The 12,028-nt window shown below is 44.4% G+C and overlaps 1 protein-coding gene across 1 annotated transcript in view; it reads right to left on the reverse strand.

Moving 5' to 3' along the window:
* Window positions 1-11,709, reverse strand: part of PHKB (phosphorylase kinase regulatory subunit beta) — a 119,230-nt gene extending 107,521 nt beyond the window's left edge. Inside the window, exons 1-3 of the mRNA XM_075836804.1 lie at window positions 11,600-11,709; window positions 9,266-9,365; window positions 8,057-8,164 (exon numbers count right to left, since the gene is read on the reverse strand). Of these exons, the coding sequence (XP_075692919.1) occupies window positions 8,057-8,164; window positions 9,266-9,365; window positions 11,600-11,709 (318 nt within the window). The remainder of the gene's footprint in view (window positions 1-8,056; window positions 8,165-9,265; window positions 9,366-11,599) is intronic.
* Window positions 11,710-12,028: the final 319 nt, after the last annotated feature.

Raw genomic sequence — 12,028 nt, forward strand, 5'->3', positions numbered from 1 at the left:
TATTATATCCTCCAGAGACATTACATCATATGTGACTGATATCAGCCGCTCCTCGTATATCACTCCAGCACTATTATATCCTCCAGAGACATTACATCATATGTGTGACTGATATCAGCCGCTCCTCTTATATCACTCCAGTACTATTATATCCTCCAGAGACATTACATCATATGTGTGACTGATATCAGCCGCTCCTCTTATATCACTCCAGTACTATTATATCCTCCAGAGACATTACATCATGTGACTGATATCAACCGCTCCTCTTAGATCACTCCAGTACTATTATATCATCCAGAGACATTACATCATATGTGACTGATATCAGCCGCTCCTCTTATAACACTCCAGTACTATTATATCCTACAGAGACATTACATCATATGTGTGACTGATATCAGCCGCTCCTCTTATAACACTCCAGCACTATTATATCCTCCAGAGACATTACATCATATGTGACTGATATCAGCCGCTCCTCTTATATCACTCCAGTACTATTATATCCTCCAGAGACATTACATCATATGTGTGACTGATATCAGCCGCTCCTCTTATATCACTCCAGTACTATTATATCCTCCAGAGACATTACATCATATGTGTGACTGATATCAGCCGCTCCTCTTATAACACTCCAGTACTATTATATCCTCCAGACATTACATCATATGTGACTGATATCAGCCGCTCCTCTTATATCACTCCAGTACTATTATATCCTCCAGAGACATTACATCATATGTGACTGATATCAGCTGCTCCTCTTATAACACTCCAGTACTATTATATCCTCCAGAGACATTACATCATATGTGTGACTGATATCAGCCGCTCCTATTATATCACTCCAGCACTATTATATCCTCCAGAGACATTACATCATATGTGTGACTGATATCAGCTGCTCCTCTTATAACACTCCAGCACTATTATATCCTCCAGAGACATTACATCATATGTGTGACTGATATCAGCTGCTCCTCTTATAACACTCCAGTACTATTATATCCTCCAGAGACATTACATCATGTGTGACTGATATCAGCCGCTCCTCATATATCACTCCAGTACTATTATATCCTCCAGAGACATTACATCATATGTGACTGATATCAGCCGCTCCTCTTATATCACTCCAGCACTATTATATCCTCCAGAGACATTACATCATATGTGTGACTGATATCAGATGCTCCTCTTATAACACTCCAGCACTATTATATCCTCCAGAGACATTACATCATATGTGACTGATATCAGCAGCTCCTCTTATAACACTCCAGCACTATTATATCCTCCAGAGACATTATATCATATATGTGTGACTGATATCAGCCGCTCCTCTTATAACACTCCAGTAATATTATATCCTCCAGAGACATTACATCATGTGTGTGACTGATATCAGCTGCTCCTCTTATAACACTCCAGTACTATTATATCCTCCAGAGACATTACATCATATGTGACTGATATCAGCCGCTCCTCTTATAACACTCCAGTACTATTATATCCTCCAGAGACATTACATCATATGTGTGACTGATATCAGCCGCTCCTCTTATATCACTCCAGTAATATTATATCCTCCAGAGACATTACATCATATGTGACTGATATCAGCCGCTCCTCTTATAACCCTCCAGCACTATTATATCCTCCAGAGACATTACATCATATGTGTGACTGATATCAGCCGCTCCTCTTATATCACTCCAGCACTATTATATCCTCCAGAGACATTACATCATATGTGTGACTGATATCAGCCGCTCCTCTTATATCACTCCAGTACTATTATACCCTCCAGAGACATTACATCATATGTGTGACTGATATCAGCCGCTCCTCTTATATCACTCCAGCACTATTATATCCTCCAGAGACATTACATCATATGTGACTGATATCAGCCGCTCCTCTTATATCACTCCAGTACTATTATATCCTCCAGAGACATTACATCATATGTGACTGATATCAGCCGCTCCTCTTATAACACTCCAGTACTATTATATCCTCCAGAGACATTACATCATATGTGTGACTGATATCAGCCGCTCCTCTTATATCACTCCAGTAATATTATATCCTCCAGAGACATTACATCATATGTGACTGATATCAGCCGCTCCTCTTATAACCCTCCAGCACTATTATATCCTCCAGAGACATTACATCATATGTGTGACTGATATCAGCCGCTCCTCTTATATCACTCCAGCACTATTATATCCTCCAGAGACATTACATCATATGTGTGACTGATATCAGCCGCTCCTCTTATATCACTCCAGTACTATTATACCCTCCAGAGACATTACATCATATGTGTGACTGATATCAGCCGCTCCTCTTATATCACTCCAGCACTATTATATCCTCCAGAGACATTACATCATATGTGACTGATATCAGCCGCTCCTCTTATATCACTCCAGTACTATTATATCCTCCAGAGACATTACATCATATGTGACTGATATCAGCCGCTCCTCTTATAACACTCCAGTACTATTATAATAATAATAATAATAATAATCTTTATTTATATAGCGCCAACATATTACGCAGCACTTTACAATTTAGAGGGAACATGAAACAAACAATATCAGACATTACATAGTGACAAAGATCATTTACAATTCAAACCTGGGGAGTGAGGACCCTGCTCGCAAGAGCTTACAATCTATGAGGACATAAGGGAGACACAAAGTGTAATAGTGTTTGTTCTGTACAATGGTCCGGCCATTTTTATACACATGCGGTGGTAACATAAAGCTGCATGAGCCGGTCACCAGCCAGTATCCGTGTATGACGGACATGAAGAGAAGGAGTGTGAGGGAATCTTATTCTGATGACTAATCTAAATGGAGGGCCATGGAAAGGAGTCAGATTAGGGAATGTTATAGGCCTGTCTAAATAGATGTGTTTTCAGGGCACGTTTAAAACTGTGGATATTGGGAATTAATCTGATTGTCTGGGGTAGCATATTCCAGAGGACGGGTGCAGCACGAGAGAAATCCTGGAGACGGTAGTGGGAGGTTCGGATTATGGAGGATTTTAATCTAAGGTCGTTGGCAGAACGTAGAGTCCGAGTAGGGTGGTAGACAGAGATGAGGGAGGAGATGTAAGGAGGTGCAGCACTGTGGAGAGCTTTGTGGGTGAGAGTAATAAGTTTGAATTTTATTCGGAAGGGGATGGGCAACCAGTGCAGTGACTGGCACAGATTAGAGGCGTTGGTGTAGCGGTTGGTCATAAAGATGAGCCTGGCTGCTGCATTGAGGATAGATTGGAGAGGGGAGAGTTTAGTGAGGGGAAGACCGACTAGTAATGAGTTACAGTAGTCAAGACGAGAGTGAATAAGAGCAACAATGAGAGTTTTGGCGGTTTCCTCCGTAAGAAAAGAGCGGATTCTGGAGATGTTTTTGAGGTGAAAATGACAGGAGCGTGAAAGTGATTGTATGTGAGGAGTAAAGGAAAGATCTGAGTCAAAAATAACCCCGAGACAGCGGGCGTGCTGCTTAGGAGTGATGATAGAGACAGCGGGCGTGCTGCTTAGGAGTGATGATAGAGACAGCGGGCGTGCTGCTTAGGAGTTATGATAGAGACAGCGGGCGTGCTGCTTAGGAGTTATGATAGTGCCACACACAGAGATGGAGACATCAGGTTTAGGGAGGTTAGTAGATGGTGGGAACACAAGGAGCTCAGTTTTAGAAAGATTCAGTTTCAGATAGAGAGAGGACATGATGTTAGAGACAGCGGACAGACAATCACTGGTGTTCTGTATTAGAGCAGGGGTGATGTCACGGGAAGAGGTATATAATTGGGTGTCATCAGCGTAGAGATGGTACTGGAAGCCAAATCTGCTGATGGTTTGTCCAATAGGAGCTGTGTAGAGAGAAAAGAGGAGTGGACCTAGGACTGATCCCTGAGGAACCCCGATATCAAGGGGAAGAGGAGAAGAGGTGGAACCAGCAAATGACACACTGAATGAGCGGTCAGAGAGATAGGAGGAAAACCAAGAGAGAGCCGCGTCCTTGAGGCCAATAGAGTGGAGCATGTTAAGTAGGAGTTTGTGGTCTACAGTGTCAAAGGCTGCAGAGAGATCCAGAATAATCAGGAGAGAGGATTTACCGTCCGATTTAGCCGCCAAGAGATCATTTGAGACTTTAGTAAGGGCAGTTTCTGTGGAGTGTAGAGTGCGGAAACCAGATTGTAAGGGGTCAAGAATGGAGTTAGCAGAGAGATAGCGGATAAGGCGAGAGTAGACCAAGCGTTCCAGGAGTTTAGAGATGAAGGGCAGATTAGAGACTGGTCGGTAGTTGGCAGCGCTGGATGGGTCAAGTGTTGGTTTTTTCAATAATGGGTTTATAATGGCATGTTTAAAAGCGGAGGGAAAGATACCAGAGGAAAGAGAGAGGTTAAATATTTTAGTGAGGTGACTAGTGACAGCTGGGGAGAGGGACTGGAGGAGGTGTGAGGGGACAGGATCACTAGGGCAGGTAGTAGGACGAGAAGAAGAGAGGAGCCTCGAGACTTCTTCTTCAGTTATTGGGTCAAATGCTGAGAGTGAAGAAGAGGGAGTGCGGGGGGGAAGGGGATCGATGTTACTAGGGGACTGGGAGATAATATCATGCCGGATGTTGTCAATTTTAACTTTAAAATAATTGGCCAGGTCTTCAGCACTGAGATCTGTGATTGGCGTCTGCACTTTAGGACTAAGGAGGGAGTGAAAAGTATCAAAGAGGCGTTTTGGATTATTAGATAGTGTGGAGATGAGAGAAGTGAAGTAGACTTGTTTGGCGCGGTGAAGGGCAGAGTTGTAAGTTTTGAGCATAAATTTGTAATGGAGGAAATCTGCATCCAAATGCGATTTTCTCCACAGTCGTTCGGCACATCTCAAGCACCGCTGAAGAAAGCGGGATTGAGGCGTGTGCCAGGGTTGTCGTCGTCTTTGTCGGGTGGTTCGGAGTGTAGTGGGGGCTGCTTCATCCAATGCATTTTTGAGAGTGTTATTATAAAGTTTGGCAGCCAGATTGGGACAGGAGAGGGAAGAGATAGGGGACAATGAGGACTGTAGACTGTCTATGAGTTTCACAGTGTTAATGGCATGCAGATTTCTGTATGTCTGATACGTAGGGATGACCTGAGGAGGCAGAGAATATTTGATAGTAAAGCAGAGAAGATTGTGGTCAGAAAGTGGGAGAGGAGAGTTAATAAAGTCAGAAACTGAGCAGAGCCGGAAGAAGACCAGGTCAAGTGAATGCCCGTCTTCATGTGTAGGAGAGTTAGTAAGTTGTGACAGACCGAGGGACGAGGTTAAAGATAGAAACTGGGAGGCAGATGAGGAGATTGGGTTATCAATGGGGATGTTGAAGTCACCCATGATGAGAGTGGGTGTTTCAGAGGATAGAAATTGTGGAAGCCAGGCAGCAAAATGATCCAGGAATTGGCGGGGTGAGCCCGGTGGGCGGTAGACAACTGCCACTCGGAGGGGAAAAGGGTGAAAGAGTCTGAGGGTGTGGACTTCAAAAGAGGGAAATGTGAGTGAGGGGACCGGGGGAATGACCTGGAAAGTGCAGTGTGGGGAAAGAAGTATACCTACTCCTCCACTCCACCCTGCCTGTTCTCAGTTCTGGGGGCATGAGAGAACTGGAGACCACCATAAGATAGAGCAGCAGGGGAAGCAGTGTCAGACAGGTGTAGCCATGTTTCTGTAAGAGCCAGGAGGTTGAGAGAGTTAGAAAGGAATAAGTCATGAATAAAGGTGAGTTTGTTGCACACGGACCGAGAGTTCCAGAGAGCACAGTTAAAAGAGACAGGAGAAGACACACAAGGAATGGCAAGAAGATTTGCAGGGTTTCTATGTGTGGCAGGTAAGTGGTTGAGCTTGATGAGCTTGGCAGAAGAAAAGGGAGGGCCAGGGTTGGGAGAGATGTCCCCTGCAGCTAGTAGCAGGAGAATGGAGAGAGACAGTAGATGGTTCTGTGATTTATGAAAGCGTTTTTTATGTTGGGCAGTGGGATGAGATGGGTTAAGTTGACTGAGGAAAGTGAATAGTGAATGGGAGCTGTACTTGGGCGAGGCAAGGAGAGAGGGACTGATGTGGACTGTTTTTGGGCAAGTCTTAAATGGGCGATAGGATTGAAAACCAAGAGCAGCTATAATGATGAGAGCGGTGGCAAACATGTTTGTTTACAGATAGTTAGAAATCTAATATTGAGAGCGTGGGCTAGTTTGTCTGGTTTGGTAATGCAGCTTACCTGTCACTGACCCTGTGCAACTGCCATGTATAACTGCCAGGACACTTTGACAGTATGTATAACTGCCAGGACACTTTGACAGTATGTATAACTGCCAGGACACTTTGACAGTATGTATAACTGCCAGGACACTTTGACAGTATGTATAACTGCCAGGACACTTTGACAGTATGACACTTAGACAGAGATGACTTCTGCCGTCGTGCCCCCCTGCACGAGTGCCTTCCCCATATGCTACATCTAAATTTATAGGGGAGTAGATGCTCAGATCTAGGCCTAATTAAGCTCGTTCAGCTATTAATCAAATCAACTAGACACATGAGGTGAAAAGCTCTGCAGAGATAAACAAACAAACTAGCAGGTCTGGATGCTCATAAAACTTAACGACGATCAAACACTTTGACAAAACTTTGAGATTACATCATATGTGACTGATATCAGCCGCTCCGATTATATCACTCCAGCACTATTATATCCTCCAGAGACATTACATCATATGTGACTGATATCAGCCGCTCCTCTTATCACTCCAGCACTATTATATCCTCCAGAGACATTACATCATATGTGACTGATATCAGCCGCTCCTCTTATAACACTCCAGTACTATTATATCCTCCAGAGACATTACATCATATGTGTGACTGATATCAGCCGCTCCTCTTATAACACTCCAGGACTATTATATCCTCCAGAGACATTACATCATATGTGACTGATATCAGCCGCTCCTCTTATAACACTCCAGGACTATTATATCCTCCAGAGACATTACATCATATGTGTGACTGATATCAGCCTGTCCTATTATAACACTCCAGCACTATTATATCCTCCAGAGACATTACATCATATGTGACTGATATCAGCCGCTCCTCTTATAACACTCCAGCACTATTATATCCTCCAGAGACATTACATCATATGTGTGACTGATATCAGCTGCTCCTCTTATATCACTCCAGCACTATTATATCCCCCACAGACATTACATCATATGTGTGACTGATATCAGCCGCTCCTCTTATATCACTCCAGTACTATTATATCCTCCAGAGACATTACATCATGTGTGACTGATATCAGCCGCTCCTCTTATATCACTCCAGTACTATTATATCCTCCAGAGACATTACATCATATATGTGACTGATATCAGCCGCTCCTCTTATATCACTCCAGTACTATTATATCCTCCAGAGACATTACATCATGTGTGACTGATATCAGCCGCTCCTCTTATATCACTCCAGTACTATTATATCCTCCAGAGACATTACATCATTTGTGACTGATATCAGCCGCTCCTCTTATATCACTCCAGTACTATTATATCCTCCAGAGACATTACATCATATTTGACTGATATCAGCCGCTCCGATTATATCACTCCAGCACTATTATATCCTCCAGAGACATTACATCATATGTGTGACTGATATCAGCCGCTCCTCTTATATCACTCCAGCACTATTATATCCTCCAGAGACATTACATCATATGTGACTGATATCAGCCGCTCCTCTTATATCACTCCAGCACTATTATATCCTCCAGAGACATTACATCATATGTGTGACTGATATCAGCCGCTCCTCTTATAACACTCCAGCACTATTATATCCTCCAGAGACATTACATCATGTGTGACTGATATCAGCAGCTCCTCTTATAACACTCTAGGACTATTATAAGCTCTGGACTGCTTGGATCTAGACATGGGGTGGACTTCGCCAGATGTGACCTGAGTTGCGGCTGTCGGCACACCCGTTATCCCACTGTACCTGGATGTGGCCGTACTTCTCGTAGGACAGGATCTCGTCCCCTGTGTCCAGGTGGAAGATAGAATGGAGACATTTCTGGGGGCTGGGGTCCTGCTTAAACTGCTCAACCTACAAGACAAGACGCCATATGTTACTATTTAATCAATGGAAGAGCGTAAAGTGGTGTTCCCACTGATGGCCTATAGACATGCCACCACTTTATGATCTGTCGCCCCCCCCCCCAATCCTGAGAATGAGGAGGCGGCAGAGCGGTCTCGTCACCGTTTTTCCCTGCACAGCGGCGCCCCGGTCACCCGCTGTGCAGCCATTCAAGTGAATGGGGTCAGCTGCAGTTCCCTGCACAGACGGTGCCTAAGAGCGCCGCTGTGCAGGGAAAACTTAGATGGGGACACAGCACTAAATCAGCTCTGCTGCCTCTTTATTCTCAGGATGGAGGGGGGGGGGGGGTGTCCCAGAGGTCGGATGGGTCATAAAGTGATGGCATGTCAGCAATAAGATGCAAAACTTAGCAAATGACCCTGAAAAACTCAATGGATAATTAGGTGGATACGACATTCAGGACTTGTCGGCGACCCCTGTGGTAACTGTAATGGGGGCACCCAGCTTTCCTAGGAACGGAGAGCTAAGGATCAGCCTAACAATACGAGTCAGCGCTTCTCCCCGCAGCAGCGAGTTACATTGTTAACAAGGGGCGGAGGGGCACAGGAGCCGTTTGTCTTTTTGTAGCTTTTATGAGCAACAAACTTGAGCTCCACTCAGGGGGCCGCTCGGCGCTGGTTGTGGTGATTAATGGCGCATGCTGCCGAGAACAAAAAAAGTCGACAAAACAAAGGAAAAGACTGAAATACATTATAGAAACGGCTCACGGGCATGGACGCCATCCAGATCCTACAGTGAGGGAAATTCACGCTGCGGTTAGGGGGTTTGCGCTCTAAGCAGAAAGCCACAATCCACCATGTAGGGGGCGGTGGGCACGTCGAGGACTTATTGCCCAGCACGGACTATAAAAATAAAACCGCGCCGTGTGTATTGCTGCATATGATACATCGGTCATTCAGGATTCTGGGAAAGCTGGATGGAAGCCATATTGGCTGTCACTCAGCTTTCTCAGGAACAGGTAAGAAAAGGTGAGGACTGAAGGGTCTCCAGATTCCGCGGGTTGATAATGGGATCCCTACAGCATTCCCTCCTGCGAGCGCCGCCGTTTACCTTATCGGCCTGCCGCATGTAGCAGTACAGGATTCCTCTCATGCATTTGATGGCGGAGTGCTCCAGCTCGTGCGTCCGGCCTTTGTCATCATCAATGCGCCTGGACGGGGGAGATAAAACGGAGACGAAAAAAGAAATAAAAAATTGTGAGTGAATCAAAACAGAAAAGATAGAAGCGGCGGAGCTGGAACAATGGCGCTGTGCGGGTGAACCGTACAGATGAAATAACGGTTCGCTACAGCTGGAGCCGTGTCCTTCAACACAAAACTATATATATATATATATATACACACACACACTGCAGGCAGGATCAGACAAAATCTCTCAGGAACAAAGTACGGACATCAAGGCGGTGTTCTGTGAAACAAATTATCAAAGTAAAGCACAGATTTAACGTGTTTCTCCTCCGATGAACACCATTTTACAGTTTATAGATTTCTACTCCAGAGGTGCATTCCCAATTCTGCTGCTTGCCTCTGTATAAGTCAGCAAACTTGCGGATATATACCTCTCAACAACGTAGCTGAGCTCCTCTAATGCAAGGGGGCAGTGTGCTTTCCCTACAGTATATGACTCAGGCACTGGATTGCTGGGAGGTTTCAGCTCTGAAGTCTGCAGAATAGTGAGTGCAGCTCTGGAGTATAATACAGGATATAACTCCGAATCAGTACAGGATAAGTAATGTAATGTATGTACACAGTGACTCCACCAGCAGAATAGTGAGTGCAGCTCTGGAGTATAATACAGGATATAACTCCGGATCAGTACATGATAAGTAATGTAATGTACACAGTGACTCCACCAGCAGAATAGAGAGTGCAGCTCTGGAGTATAATACAGGATGTAACTCAGGATCAGTACAGGATAAGTAATGTAATGTATGTACACAGTGACTCCACCAGCAGAATAGTGAGTGCAGCTCTGGAGTATAATACAGGATGTAACTCAGGATCAGTACAGGATAAGTAATGTAATGTATGTACAGAGTGACTCCACCAGCAGAATAGTGAGTGAGGCTCTGGAGTATAATACAGGATGCAACTCAGGATCAGTAAAGGGTAAGTAATGTAATGTATGTACACAGCGACTCCACCAGCAGAATAGTGAGTGCAGCTCTGGAGTATAATACAGGATGCAACTCAGGATCAGTACAGGATAAGTAATGTATGTAAACAGTGACTCCGCCAGCAGAATAGTGAGTGCAGCTCTGGAGTATAATACAGGATGTAACTCAGGATCAGTACAGGATAAGTAATGTAATGTATGTACACAGTGACTTCACCAGCAGAATAGTGAGTGCAGCTCTGGAGTATAATACAGGATGTAACTCAGGATCAGTACAGGATAAGTAATGTAATGTATGTACACAGTGACTCCACCAGCAGAATAGTGAGTGCAGCTCTGGAGTATAATACAGGATATAACTCAGGATCAGTACAGGATAAGTAATGTAATGTATGTACACAGTGACTCCACCAGCAGAATAGGGAGTGGAAATTTTCAGAGGGACCCTTGAGTCGTCTTCTTCGGTCAATGGTTTTCTGCCATTACATCTATTCCTGAAAAACCTGAGTGACTATCAATATGGCCGCCTTCACAGCTCCCACAAATTTTACCCAGCTTTCCCAAATTTCAACTCCGCCTAATGATACATCAACATGGGACTTCGGGACATATAATTATATAACATGCCAATCAGATATCCCCTGTAGGAGCCATCCCAGTGGTCACCCAGCTTTCCTAGAAACGGATAAACTTCCAGAACAGCTGCTTTACATTTTTTAACAACTTGCCAGAAGTTGACGACTCCGGGATTTCGACTTACATGAGAATTTAAAATATTTTGTTGGAAAATGCGCAGAACGGTAATAGAAAATGGCGCTTTATATAATCTCATTTTTTGGGTTATTCTGTGGATCGCTTCTCATGAACGCTCTCCTATATATTGCCGCGATAAGGAGACTTCAGCCCTACGGTTTATGGCAGCGGCGTGAAGACTGCGGTCACACTGAGAAATAGGACGAATACGAAAGCGGCCGCTGCGGATCACGTTCGTTTGCGTTTAACAAGATATCAGAGGGAGAAATCTTCTTTGTAGGAAAATATATATATTCAGTATTCAATGCGTTCTCATTAGCCGTTCTGTGGCGGTATATAAAAAAAAAAAAACGACATTCCTGCAGCCGCAAGATTTGTGCAGGGGAAGAGCGATTATCATCTCAATGTATTATACAGTCTGTCAATACGCGGTAAATAATTCATCAGTAGCAGCCGCTGCTCTCTCCTCTATAACACATCATAAGACGGAGAACCTGCATGTGTCTGGGAGCGAACCGCAAACCTCGGTGGGGGATGGGGGAGTCCATGAGCCCCCCGCCCTCCTCCCTCCGATCCTGCAATAAGGAGCCAAAGGAATACAGAATTTCCACCATCTCTATATCCATTTCTACCGCAGGAGTTGCTTAAAATTCTGATTTATACTCATCGCCCCTGCGCCGCGTCCCGGCAGGTGAATCTTCAAAGCGAAGGCAACGCTGAAAATACCCCCCCCCCTCAAAAAACAAGCGCATCCTCCGTAATCCACGTCCATCTGCAAATCAAGCAGTAAACTCTGACAATATACATGGGGTCACCTCAATGATACGGAATCGCATAAAGGGCAATTCCCTAATATTTCTATTGTACAAAAAAAAAACCTTTAGACTGTGATAATAGGACCAGATCCCCCGCAGCCGTTTTATGTCAGCCTGCGGCTGTCACACG

This window comes from Rhinoderma darwinii, chromosome 9, assembly GCF_050947455.1.
Source record: "Rhinoderma darwinii isolate aRhiDar2 chromosome 9, aRhiDar2.hap1, whole genome shotgun sequence".
In the NCBI taxonomy this organism is placed as follows: Eukaryota; Metazoa; Chordata; class Amphibia; order Anura; family Rhinodermatidae; genus Rhinoderma; species Rhinoderma darwinii.